Source organism: Lepisma saccharinum, chromosome 26 (genome assembly GCF_977018435.1).
Source record: "Lepisma saccharinum chromosome 26, izLepSacc3.1, whole genome shotgun sequence".
NCBI lineage: Eukaryota > Metazoa > Arthropoda > Insecta > Zygentoma > Lepismatidae > Lepisma > Lepisma saccharinum.
The window spans coordinates 11492171-11505061 of NC_139254.1; the positions used below are offsets into that span (position 1 = coordinate 11492171).

The following is a 12891-nucleotide window of genomic DNA, read 5'->3' on the forward strand; positions in this document are numbered from 1 at the left end:
GAGTCCTGGGTTCAATACCTGGTGAAGGTACATAGAGGTTAGGATCCCACTTTAAATTGTAGGCCCAGACCCAATTAGCCTATCTACGTATAAAGTGAACTTAAAACAAAAACCCAATTAATCATTCAGTCAATCCACACCAGCTGATATTTTTTCAAATCGATATCTTGCTGAGTCCACAAAAATACCCAGCAACACTTTAACGGAGTCCAAACATTGTTCATAGTTTTCACATAACTTTTTAGAATTAGCAATACAGGTGCACTTGCTTTAAAATATGCTAAGTATTATTGGTTTTAATGGAGGGTAAAGAAAACTTTTTCTAAACATACCGTAACTACAAGGGAGGTTCCGAAAGTTTGTAGATTGGCAACACTGCGCTGATTCTGTGTAAGCCGAGTCTGTGATTGTTGCACATGAAGATAGCCTGTGGGGTGCTTTGTTAATGTACAAGTGAACCAACGTGCAGCTGTTGTTTGTTTGCTCGCTATAAAAGTCAAACTGCAGAGTGTATTACAATGGCGGATGAGAATGATATACTGATAGTTACCAGACACAGATAAAGGATCGCTATTGAATTTTGTGTGAAGTTACGCAAAAGTGGCCAGGAAACGTTTGAGATGATAAACGAAACTTACGGTGATGAAGCAATGGGCAGATTGGCCGTATTCAAGTGGTGGAAGCATTTTAAGGAAGGTAAATGCAATGTGCAGGATAAGACGAGAAGTGGGCGTCCGTCAACACCAGTGAATGATGAGAACATTGTGAAAGCAGAGACATTGTTTAAAGAAGATAGACGTTTATCGATTCGTGAATTGGCAGCTAAACTGAATGCTGGTGTAGCAAGTTGTCACAAAGGGAGCAATTTGCAAAAAAAAAAAAAAAAAAAAGACGTGAACTGCTTCATGAAGAATGGTTTCTCCTGCAAGATAACGCTAAGCCACATGTGGCACGGCAAGCTATGGCAACTTTGGAGAAAATTGGTGGGCAGTCCCTAGACCATCCTCCATACAGCCCAGACCTCGCACCCTGCAATTTCTGGGCGTTTCCAACACTTACGAAAGAGTTAAGCGGAAGAAAGTTTAGCACAGACAGGAAGTGAAAGCTGTCACATCCACTACCTTACACCGACTCTCAGAAAATGGTCTGCAACATGTGTTTGAGAAGCTAGTGCATCGCTGGAATCGGTGTATGGTGTGTGACGGGCGCAATTTCGAAAAGGAAACTCACACCAACCCTCGTACTGACTCGTGACTCCGAACAGTGATCGTACATTAAAAATAGTGACAAAGTTAGTTTTTTTTTTTTTAAGTAAGTCTACTTTATGCTAAGATAGGCTAATTGAGACACAGCTTACAGTGGGATCTTAACCAACATGCAATGCCTCTACTGGGAACCAAACCTGAAAACCCTTGATTGCAAGGTGACAACATTACCACTATATCATCGAAGAGCCCCCTCCCCCAGAAAGAAAAGTCTACCATGTGCACACAACACAAGTTTTGTAATATTCATTTCCTAAAATTATCAGTACAATATTAATTGAATAGCTAATGGGAAAGATTATATATTGAAAAAACAATAATCCAAGAATCTCACCTGCAGCACACTGACTTCCCTCTTGTCCCCCCTTGCCAATAAACTCGCAGCTTCCCGAACAGATGGTGAAATGGCAAGAAAGACACACAGAGTTATAAGATCTGCGATACACACGAACATCCGCTCCTTGTATTCAAAGTCCTTGTACAGCTGGTCACTCCGTTCTTGCATCAGGCCTCGGCACAATGCTGTTAAACTTATGTCGTGCCTCAGAACTCGAACAACTTCCCGAAGCAGAGCTCTCAGCGATCGAAGGTAGTCATCTCGATTCATCAGCAATTCCTGGAAGGAAAAAAATGCACAAAGTGAGTGCAGAGTTGTGATGGTTCGTTTATTCAAATATATACTAGGACTAATAACAGTAGATTTGACTTTTTAAATATGCAATGTTTCCTCAAGGGATATAGAGTAAATACAGAACAAGTAGTGTCCACAGTTGGGAACAGTATCTGTGCTAAAAAATATTCTGTAGGTTAAGTCTTGTATATCCATGTTGCTGTTTTTCTTGTTGTTCAATTAATTTCGAAGAACCATCTTTCATTAACAAAGAGATGGTAGTGCAGATGCCACAACCTGTGTTAATGAAACAATCTGGGCTAATTGCAATAATGAGAATGAACAGTGATGGAGACCATGCATGTCATATCCCACAATTCGAAACATAGGATACCTAACTCGAGTACTTGCTGCCAAAATAAGCTCTAAAATAATAAATATATAGATAAACAAGGGCCGACCAGATGCTGATGGCATAATACTATTTCTAGCCACTATTATTAAAAAAATAATTCTGTATTAGAAGTGGTCACTACCAGAGGTGTCAGTATGGGAAAGTATAATCGGCAATCCTCTCCAGTGGCTGGCTATATTGTGAGTTCTGTAAAAATGCAAAGTGACATTTCCCCATGCACTAATTTATCCTATAAATTATGCAAAATCCCAAGTTTTCATTTTGCAGGAGTATTATATGAAAAATGTGTATTCTGTGATTAAATGGAAGTTCTTTAATCATTGTTGTGGCGGCATAATTGCAATTGAATCCTTATGTACAGGATGTGGGAAAGTTTCTATAATGGTGTTGGCAACACTTGTTGATTGCATCAGTAATGTATGCCACTAAGGGCCAGTTTTTCAATGTCTGGTCAACTTTTTTGTCAGCCAACCCCCAGTTGGAGTTCACCTCCAGTCTTAACAAACACCGGGTTTTTGAATGTAAAAATAACAAAAAAAATTTGATCCCACTGCCATCTAGGTTTGTAAATTCAAATCAAATTTTGCCTGGTGTGAAAAGGTAGAACTACAATAAGGCACATGCGGTTGTTGAAATTCATTGTTTACATAAAAAATACAGAACCTAACGTGCTACGTATTTAGTTCCTACAAATAAATACACATGAGGAGAAAAAACTTACTGCACATTTGGCTTTTGCACGTATATTGACTAAAATTTTATTCCCAGTTTGTACACGTACCGTACCCGGGAGAACGTCGCATCACAGAGAAGTTAAATATTTTCATTGAACATTCAAACTTTGCAGCCAACTTTTACACAGTATTTCTACTCGACGATATTCCAAGCTACAATTTTTATAATTTTTTATTTTAAGATTGCGCAAAATAAAATATAAAATTAATGTCTAAATCGTGATAAATGAACTATATAAAAAAATATGGTCTGCAGCTGGACTCGAACTCGCAACATAAAATGGAACTCACTACCAGCCACTGCCTTTATCCACTACACCAACTTGCCACTTGGAAACTGGCTTCACGATAGGATAGATGTCTTCGGTGCGTGTACACAAATCAAAGTCGGGCGACAATTTCCTTTGTTCTGCCTGTTACTACTCACTTCATTGTAACTCTGCCAAGCACAACACGTTTATTTTTGCACCAATGTAAATTTTTATTTCATTATTTCTCGTTCAATGTGCATGAGAAATAGTCTAGTGAAGATCGATCTTCCAATGAGGCAGCCATGTTTGTTCGAAACTACCAGTCATCTTGCTGACCTCCAGATGAAGCACGGATCAAGTTCACAGCCACTTAACCTCCAGTTGAGGAGTTGACGCTGATGAAAAACTAAAAATTGCTGTAACCTCTAGTTATTTGGCCAACCTGAACTGTGATCGCGTATTGAAAAACCCCTTACAGACATGGATCGCTGGAGCAGTGCTCAACATGCTGTAGCTGCGAGGACATTCTATAAAGATGGATACTCCGTTGCTGCTGCAGGATGAGAATATAGATGTTATTTTCAACGTTTTAATCTCGGGAGACATGATCCTATTCTATCGGCAAATCAAGATATGGGTAAAGAACTTTGAATGTATGGGAAGTGCATTGAAGCAGAAACAATTTCAGTCGCCAATTGCCCAAGTGTCAACGACGAAATAGTGGTCACCACCAGGACAAAATTTTCAAAATATGAACATAACTGTGCATATTTCTCAAATGACAATGTGTGATAATGTAGTTGATGTGTTCGTATATGTTAAAAAATAAAATGTAGTAATAGTTTCGTGGCATTTCAAAAATTCCACTTCTATGCCACATCCTTTATGAATAGTAATTACACTGGTAAACACACTTTTTTTAAAATTTTAAGGTATATTTGCAATTGTGATTTTGAATATACCAGTAATTTTAGTAATGGTTGTCCTTTAAAAAACATTAAAAAAAGCATGAAATCTCATTATATATCACTCTTAATGATGAGAAAAAAGTTGTTTCTGAAATTTTCTTGTGTGTAGGGTGTCAGAATAATCACGTTGAAGATCCCAGCAATAGCCTGCCACACCAGCGAGGATTGGGTACCAAAACAGGGAGGAGGGGGGGGGGGGCAGGTATAAGGACAGTTTAGCTTCAATTAGTAGACATGGCTTATCGTTAAGAGACTACAGTGCGGAGGCAAAAAGGGGGTGGGAAATGTCCTCCACACCCCTCCTAATTGCCACCATTGATCTGCTATCTCGTATCTGTCCCATCTGCTTTGAAATATTTCCCCCATAATCTCCTTTATATCTTAGTGGAACCTCTCCCCTTGTTTTTTATTAAAATCACCAAGATTATCTGGAAAACTGTCGAAGAGGATTTGGACGAAATTTATCTTTATGCTCATACTAATTACAAAATATTTGAAGTTGTGAGCAAGCATTGCACCAGTTCTTCATAGTTTTCATGTTTGTGATTGCCAAAGAAGTTCTTGACAACTCAGACATAACTGAATCATGTAGAAGCTTTAATATCATTCTTAAAATTTGAGATTTGAATCATTAATGAGTTTACGAGTTTGAGGTCCATCAAAGATCCCCGTTTTTAGTTTCTTAATACTCAGACAATGAAATGATCTATGGATGTAATGAAACTTGGCAAAACTATTGTTTGTCTTGGATTCAGCACAACCAAAATAATATAAATTTGTTCAAAAATCTTTGGCAACTAAATTATTATTATTATTTTTTTTTGGTAGACCTGTGTTATCACTAGGGACATTGAATTTTCGCGATGCGCGAAATGTGAAAAAAAGATGCAATTTTGAACATTCTGCACGTAACTACACCCCCAACGATGAAATATGCATGAGTTTTATTCACGAAGTAATGCGAAATGTGTGCTTTTCCACGAAATGAACGCTTTTTCGCGAATAACCGTGAAATATCATCAAATTAAGTAGAAAATACGCAAAAACCGGCAATCGAGGTTGTGCGTGCAAACTGTCGATTTGTAATGAAACGTTTGCCTAAAGTTTCCTACCACTTGCAGCTGAAGAACGTTTTATCTTCCATTCCTAATTGAGCTAGGAGGCTGGTTGGACTGGGAATGAAGTCCTCTTTCCGATTCTACAATACAAAATGGGGGTTTCCATTTAAAATTTCACAGTTGCCCCCACCCACCCCCAGGGGGCGGGGGTGGGGAATCAAGTGTGATATCATTGAATAGCTTTCTTTCACTTATTAAACAAGTATTTTTTCGTTTTCCAATTGGATGTGTATTTCTCACGATATGTGACCGTTCCGGGACTTTTGGACCACCCGATATATATGCACAGCGAGACTGTGGTGAAATTCTTCTTTTTTTCAGTGCAATTACCAGTGGCGGAGATTCGGGGGGGGGGGGGGGAGTGCAGAGTCCCCACTTTCTTTGCCTCTAAATACTAAGCCTTGTCTAGCAAGAAAAGTAAACTATCCTTGCCCCACCCAATCGCCGCTACTGGCAATTGCAGTTCAAATCTCGAAGTACTTGTGTATGTGTACAGTATATAAAAATGAAATAGTTTATCAATTTATAGCTCTTTTGTATGTTGTTTCCTCTCATGATGAAAAAGTGTGTGCCAATTATTTTTTTCCACCGCTGGTATATACCACTGATCTAACATTTTATTTACCGCTCTCCTCAGTTTTTATTTACCATAAATTTGTCTCCCTAGTTATCACTGAAAATTTTGTAAAAGTTTTACCAGGAGTGTTGGCTCAACACTAGGATAAATGTTAGGAATAAGAATACTTGGCTGAAATAATGAAAATTACAATCACAATGTAAGAAAACAAGCAAATAAAATAAAAAGCAAGATAAGCTAACATTATTATCCGTTTTGAAGTTCTTCAGTGATGAAAAATATTACAAAAATTGAAGCTAACCTGAAAAACATCTGCGAGGGTGGAGGCAGCAGGGTCAGGTGCTGCCTGAAACATGACTCCAAGAATAGCCATATTGTTGGGATTTCGAGACGTTGACAGTTCATTGTATATGGTATGTTTCAAAACAGTAGCTAGGTTGTCAGGATGAGCTGCAATCAGTTCTCTACAAACAAAGAAAAAGGATAAACACAACATAAAAATTCAAAAATAAAAGCAGAATTGTATTTATATTGTATTTTACACTGTGGTGATGATAGATGTCGATGAAACAGATGAAAGAAGAAATACCTTGAAATGTCCATGCCTTACCCAGGATTTGAACCGAGGCTTCTGAAATGCACACCTGAGATACAAGTGCTATATACAGGGTGGGCCAAAAGTCAAGATTTGATATTAACATAATTTTATTCACTTTATGCGGGAAACTGTTTTTCTTCTTCGTTCTATTAATTTCAGTTGCCGCTGCCATTATCCTCGTTGGAACTTGCTGTACTGTTGCTTGGCGTGCGTCTTTTGTTTGTAGCTTTCTGGCTGCCGCTAGGTGCACTGTTGTTAACTGTGCATCTGGGTCCGTGTCGTCTGCTATTTCCAGGCGATAACTGTTGTAGTAGGGGAATCCAAGTGTGGTGCGCTTGTCCACTAATGATGTTTAGCTTGTGCAGGAAGTGCATTATGGCATGTGTTTGCTTGATTTTGGTGTCTACGACCGTGTGGGCAGTGTGTTCGCCTTGAACCTTTTTGAATTTTATGGCTATTGTATTTGTATGTTTAGCAAGACCAGTGGTCGGTTGGGCTTCTTTCGAATGTTAGGTGCTGTTGGATTCTTTCTTTCATTGACAGATCTGATGGACCTGCATTCTGTAATGTGCCTTGCATTCGCACTCTGCATCGTATACACCTGGGTTAACAACAGCGCACCTAAAGGCAGCCAGAGAACTACAAACAAAAGACGTACACCAAGCAACAGTACAGCAAGTTCCAACAAGGATGGTGGCAGCGGGCACTGAAATGAATAGAACGAAGCAGAACAAACAGTTTCGCGGATAAAGTGAGTACTAGTGTCTCCGTATTTATATACTACCGCATCTCTCTTGTCCCAATTATAAATTATTTTATTATTGTACAAGAAAATAGGGAAGTCAATGCAGAAACTGTATTGAACTGAACAAGATACATTAAATAGTAAAATAAGACAGGAATGCCTGTAAGATTAGCCAGTGCAGTTCTTATTCAGATGGAGCTTATCGAAAACCTAAATGGTTGTCTGATGGTTCAAAATCTTGGGGCAATTTGGAGGTGATGTGATCAGCACCACACTCCGACTGCTTCTACCCCCCATTCATTTGAGGCTGTGTAAGCCCCAGAGCTGCTTTATGCAGGGAAAAGGCTGGAAAAATTCCGGCCTTAGATCACCCACCCCAGAAATCAAACCTGGGCAGTCAGACACCCTTCCAACTAGATAAAATAAAGGGGAAAAAGGAAAGTATCTAAGGAAGCTTGTGAATTGGCACAAAACTGTAAAATTCCCATTTCATCTCTTTAAATATTTTAACCTCCCCCTTTGTTCAAATTGGTTTGTTGCACCATTTTTAATGTTCCAACTCACGTCAAACTCTTAAGGAAGCCCTGGAAGCAGGACTGAAATGTTGAAATTTTGGGACAAGGACCAAATGAAAGAAATTCAAAGAATCTTTTAGTACCCTAGCTTAATACTACCAGAAAAACTAGAACCATGAGAGCTTACCTGATGCCAGTCAGGTACAGATTGATAAAAGATTTGGTTTTCAAGCGAATCTTAATCAAATGACTGATGATCTCGACATCTCTCTGTGAGTGGGTACTGCAGTTCATGCACACAAACAGTAACAGCTCCTGTGCCGCTCGCATGAGTTTAGGGTTTTGCAGCCACATCTCTAACCGGGGTGCAACAATAAGACGAACCTGGATTTAAAAAGAGGATAGAATTATTTTGTGATCTATGAAAAAAAAAAAAAAACTACTTCTAGAAAACTACCCTAGTGATGTTCTATAATCGAATGGTGCAACTGAAAAGCAGCTAATTTGTAAAACAAGAAGAACCAGAGAGGCAGAGCGGGAGGGGAGTGGAACCTCGATTTTATGTTATTTCACTGGACCAAGGTGAAAAAACTTAAAATGCAGGAAAGTGTAAAATCGGGGAAAATTTTGTAACATTTTGCTATATTGGGACCATCAACACTGATTGTATAATGAGGGAAAATGTAAAATTGGAGTTCCACTGTATTTAATTGATTAGAAAGATTAAAATAAAGGGACATAACTAAATAACTTCTTGGGTGTACTACATATTGCTTGCATTGTGGAGTTTCTGTATTTAATTTATGATTCTTGGACTCACCAATGGTATAATTGTAACATTGTTGTCTTGTCATAAAGGGGTCCCAGGTTCAATACCACTGGTGCAGACACTACTTTAACCCTTTCAGGATGGGGCCTATAGATGTTAGAAGTAACTCAAACAAATGTTTTTGGTAATAAAAGTTTAATAAACAGGAAACCGAATTAAAAAAACACACGGAATCTTCTTGGGTTTAATCTCAAAGCTTTCACCTCACATCTGCTGTCATCGCCGAGTAGGCTCTGGCGTCATTCTTCTGTCACCAGGCTGATTGTTTTGCTGGTTTAAAAAGGACACCGGCTCTAAATTTGTAAACAACTTTCAGTTCTATGCAGTAGATTTAGCTGTGGAAGGAGGAATGGGACTAGAGCTTTTTTTGTCCTGTGGTTTCTATGCAGCACCTGTGCAGCTAGGGGGTGGGGGAGAGGGAGGGAAGCCTTTGTCCCACAGTTCTTTCCGCAGCTGTGCAGGCTACAGGGTGGGGGGAGAGCAAGAGGAGGGGAGAAGCGTGGGTGGAAAGGAAGGCACATTTGCAGGCAGGGAGTTTCGTTCTGATTTTTTTTCGTGCCGTGAAAGTGATTGCGTGAATGTGAACTTTGTCGCGAGGAAAAGAGTCTTGTCTGATGGCATCTCTGAGGCCAGGAGAATTGACTGATTGAGTATATTTTACTTCGCGTTTTGTGCGTCTTGGCTAATTTGCAAAGATGGGGATGAGTGATGAAATGATGAAATTGATGAATGGACATTCACAAACAACCAAGCCCGAGCAGGATTCGAACTTGGGACCCTTGGCGTCGCAACGCGATGTGCTAACCACTAGGCCATAGGGTCCGGCTGAGGCCAGGAGAAATTCTTGACTTGTTGGAGGAGGCGTTTGACACGGGGGATGAAACAGAGGTTGAAGATATACAGGGTGGTTCAGAAGATGCTATACAGGGTAATCCAGAAGATGATCGAGTAGAACCAGAATAGGAAGGGGGGAGATGAAGATGAAGAAGAATTAGAAGAGGGCGAAGATAGTGAAGTGCAGTGGGAAAAAGTGAAGAGGGGGGGGGGCAAATGTTCTGACTTTCACAGGACAGCCAGGTGTAAGAGTTTGTGCCATTGCGAACAATCCAACTCCTCTACAAGCTTTCAGTTCTTTATTCAGCAGTGAAATGTTTGATATTCTGGTAGATGAGACGAAAAGATATGAATGAAACACTTGGAAATTCTGAATAAAACGAGCCCTCATTTGCATGTTTCGTGTTATTACAACATTTTTAACAAAACATTTTCCAACATGTTACATTTCGCTTCAAATGAGCCCCGTCCTTGGGGAATTTCCATGCGTGACGAATATTTCGTCTACTGGCACGAAAGGGTTAAACTGTAGTTCCAGTCCCGCTTGGCCTATCTGTGCGTAAAGTGGTTAAAATAAAAACTCAAAACAATTTATTATTGTGCAAGTATGTTTCTTGACGTAACGTTTCAGGAAAACACAAGCTCCCATTTTCAGGCATTTATTTGTACAAATTTAAGAGATAAAAATTAATATCTTACAAAAAAAAATCTGATGAAGGGAGTGTGTTCTCTCAAAACATGAACATATTCAAGAAACATGTTAAACTGCTTATAAAGACACAAATTAGAAAAAAGAGACTGCATTAATTTGTTGGATGCAAAAAAAAAAAAGTGTAATTAGTGGTTAAAGTCACCATATTAATCATTCTCATGTTATCAAAGTCAGTTTTTTGCCAATTGTTCTTTTTTTATTATTATACATTAATCAACTTTCTTGTAATTTATATAAATCACAAATGATGCCCAAACAATGGAATAGTGTGATGGTTCATAAATGCTGATAAAACTGATATTTGCTGGATCTGGTAAGATTAGTATTCTTATATGAAAAAAATCAGTGCGGTGGCTGTCAGTAACGCGTATGACTACCATGCTAAAGGTCCCGGGTTCGATCCCAGGCCGGTTCAAATCCGGGAACTTTTCTAATGATGGAAGCGGCCCCGGCACCCACCCAGCGTCGAATAACATGGGTACCTGGGGGAAACCCTGGGGGGTAAAGGGGCCAGGGGCGTGATGCTGATCACATCACCCGACTCATGACTGGATCAAGAAAGTGTGGGGCATTACCCCCACACCCCCTATACGCCTTCATGGCATGGTGCTATGCACAGGGGGGCACTTTACCTTTTTTTTTTACCTAGAGAATATAATGGTTTGAATACATACAGGGGAAATTTATTGCTGTAATGGAATTTTTACAAACTGTTATCTCACAATTTGACGAATGAAAGACATGGTAGTATATGTACGTGAATTTGCCAGGGGCCACCAAAATTAATAGAACCATTATTAAAAGTAAGTCTCGTGGATAGTTAGTAATTCACTTATGTTCATTTATTGTTATCTTGTAGTTTACGGTTCTTACAAGCACAGAAGCACAATTTTTATGTAATGTTCTACATTGTTGTAACTGTAACATTAATCAAACCAAGAATAAATGTCTGATGAAGGGAGAGTGTGTTCTCCCGAAACATCATGTCCAAAAATGTGTTTTTGTGCTTACAAGAACCTTAAACTACAAGCGAGACACTTCAAGTATTACTATCAATAAAAACAGTATAACAATTGTTATCAGAATGAGTATTAGTTCAAAGGGATATACAGGGTGTATCATAAGTAATAGCGCAACTGACACAGTTGAAAGTATGCAATAATAGAAGCTAAAAAGTCTCAGTAAACATGGGTTCGCAAACGAGCCGTTTTTGAGACAATTGCGAATGTGTGGTTACAAGCCGCCACTGACTTCATTGTTTGTAAATGTCGTTCTAGTTGGTAAAATGCTAATAATACAGTAAGAAAGATCATTGGAGATCTCATTGCTTTTATTGAACATTCTACTTACTTTAACAAGGAATACAGTACTATGTTAGTATGTTACAATTACTGTACACTCATCCCTGTTAAAGGAGGTGTTCAAAGATTCATTCTTGCATCTGGATGCAATACTGTACGCGATTCCGCATTGAGTTTCGAATTCTTTCGAACACCTCCAGTCCATTTCGGAATTGGTCACAAGCATGTACAATTCTCCGTTCCAGTTCTACAACCATGTCAACGGGAGTGTTGTACACTACGCTTTTCAGGTGACCCCAGACACATCTTGGAGGCCAGGGTACAGGCCCGCTCGGCCTATCCATCTTTGATGATATCTGCATGTTAGATGTCGTCTCACAGTACAGCAAAATGTGTAGGTGCTCCATCATGCATGTACCACATACTCTGATGTGCAAGGAGTAAAGCATCGGTGTTTACAAAATGCAATCAGTGATGGCTTCTAACCACACATTCGCACACATTATTAGCATTTTACCAACTAGGACGACATGTAGATTCAACTGTGTCAATTTGCGCTATTACTTATGATTAGGGCTCGGAAGTTGAAGACCTATAAATTGCCAAAAAAAAGACCTCAAAATATAAAAAAAAAAGGACGTATAAATGTGATCCAAATTAATTAATGACTTCAGTTTTAATTACATATTTTATGAATAAAAAAAATGCAAAATTCTGGTGGTATGGAACATACAGTGCGAAAAACTATATGAATGAAATGCATCTTCTTTCAGACATTATACATTTTTCAAATTAACATAATTTGAAAAATCATATTTGGAGAATCATATTTGACCTAACCACACTAGGGTTACAGAAATATGACTTCGGAAACCTTACCTCAGGTGGCACTGCAGTATATCACAATAGTCATCTACAGGTTCTTAAGTGTAAAGGATCGTCGGTTTTCAGACAGCACGTTGCGAAACATCGAGAAACTTCTCTCCACATCAACAGATGTTAAGGGTGCATACTTGAAGCAAGTGCGATCTCGTGGTGAAAATTCCTCTTCAAAAACACTCACATCAAAATTTTCTCCTTTCAATATTTCACTTATCTTGCACATAATTTGATACCCCTGTTTTTTTTTCAAGCACTAGTTTCATTTTTTTGCTGACGGCTTTTCCTATTTCACCTTCACATTGTTCCAATTGTTGCTGTACATCACTCACCTTTGAGAGCACTGAATGAATGGTTTCATAACGTTTTTCAAGATAGTTCAAGGATGTCACTAAATGAGAAAACTGACTGTTAATGTATGCCAAACTGCCCTTCAATTGAGGTTTAGCCATTAGATCTTGTGACGTGGCTATGGAAGCAGCATCTTCCCTATCCAAGCTGTTAATCAGATTTAATCATGTCAAAATGATTGCAGTAATA

The 12891-nt window shown here is 38.9% G+C and overlaps 1 protein-coding gene across 6 annotated transcripts in view; it reads right to left on the reverse strand.

Annotated features, from left to right (window-relative positions):
• The window catches only part of IntS1 (integrator complex subunit 1), a 132847-nt gene that overhangs the window by 87628 nt on the left and 32328 nt on the right, over nt 1–12891 (reverse strand). For all 6 annotated transcript variants that reach the window (XM_083112665.1, XM_083112669.1, XM_083112668.1 and 3 more), the window contains exons 6-8: nt 7984–8180; nt 6240–6402; nt 1600–1881 (exon numbers count right to left, since the gene is read on the reverse strand). In XM_083112665.1, coding sequence (XP_082968791.1) covers nt 1600–1881; nt 6240–6402; nt 7984–8180 — 642 coding nt within the window. The remainder of the gene's footprint in view (nt 1–1599; nt 1882–6239; nt 6403–7983; nt 8181–12891) is intronic.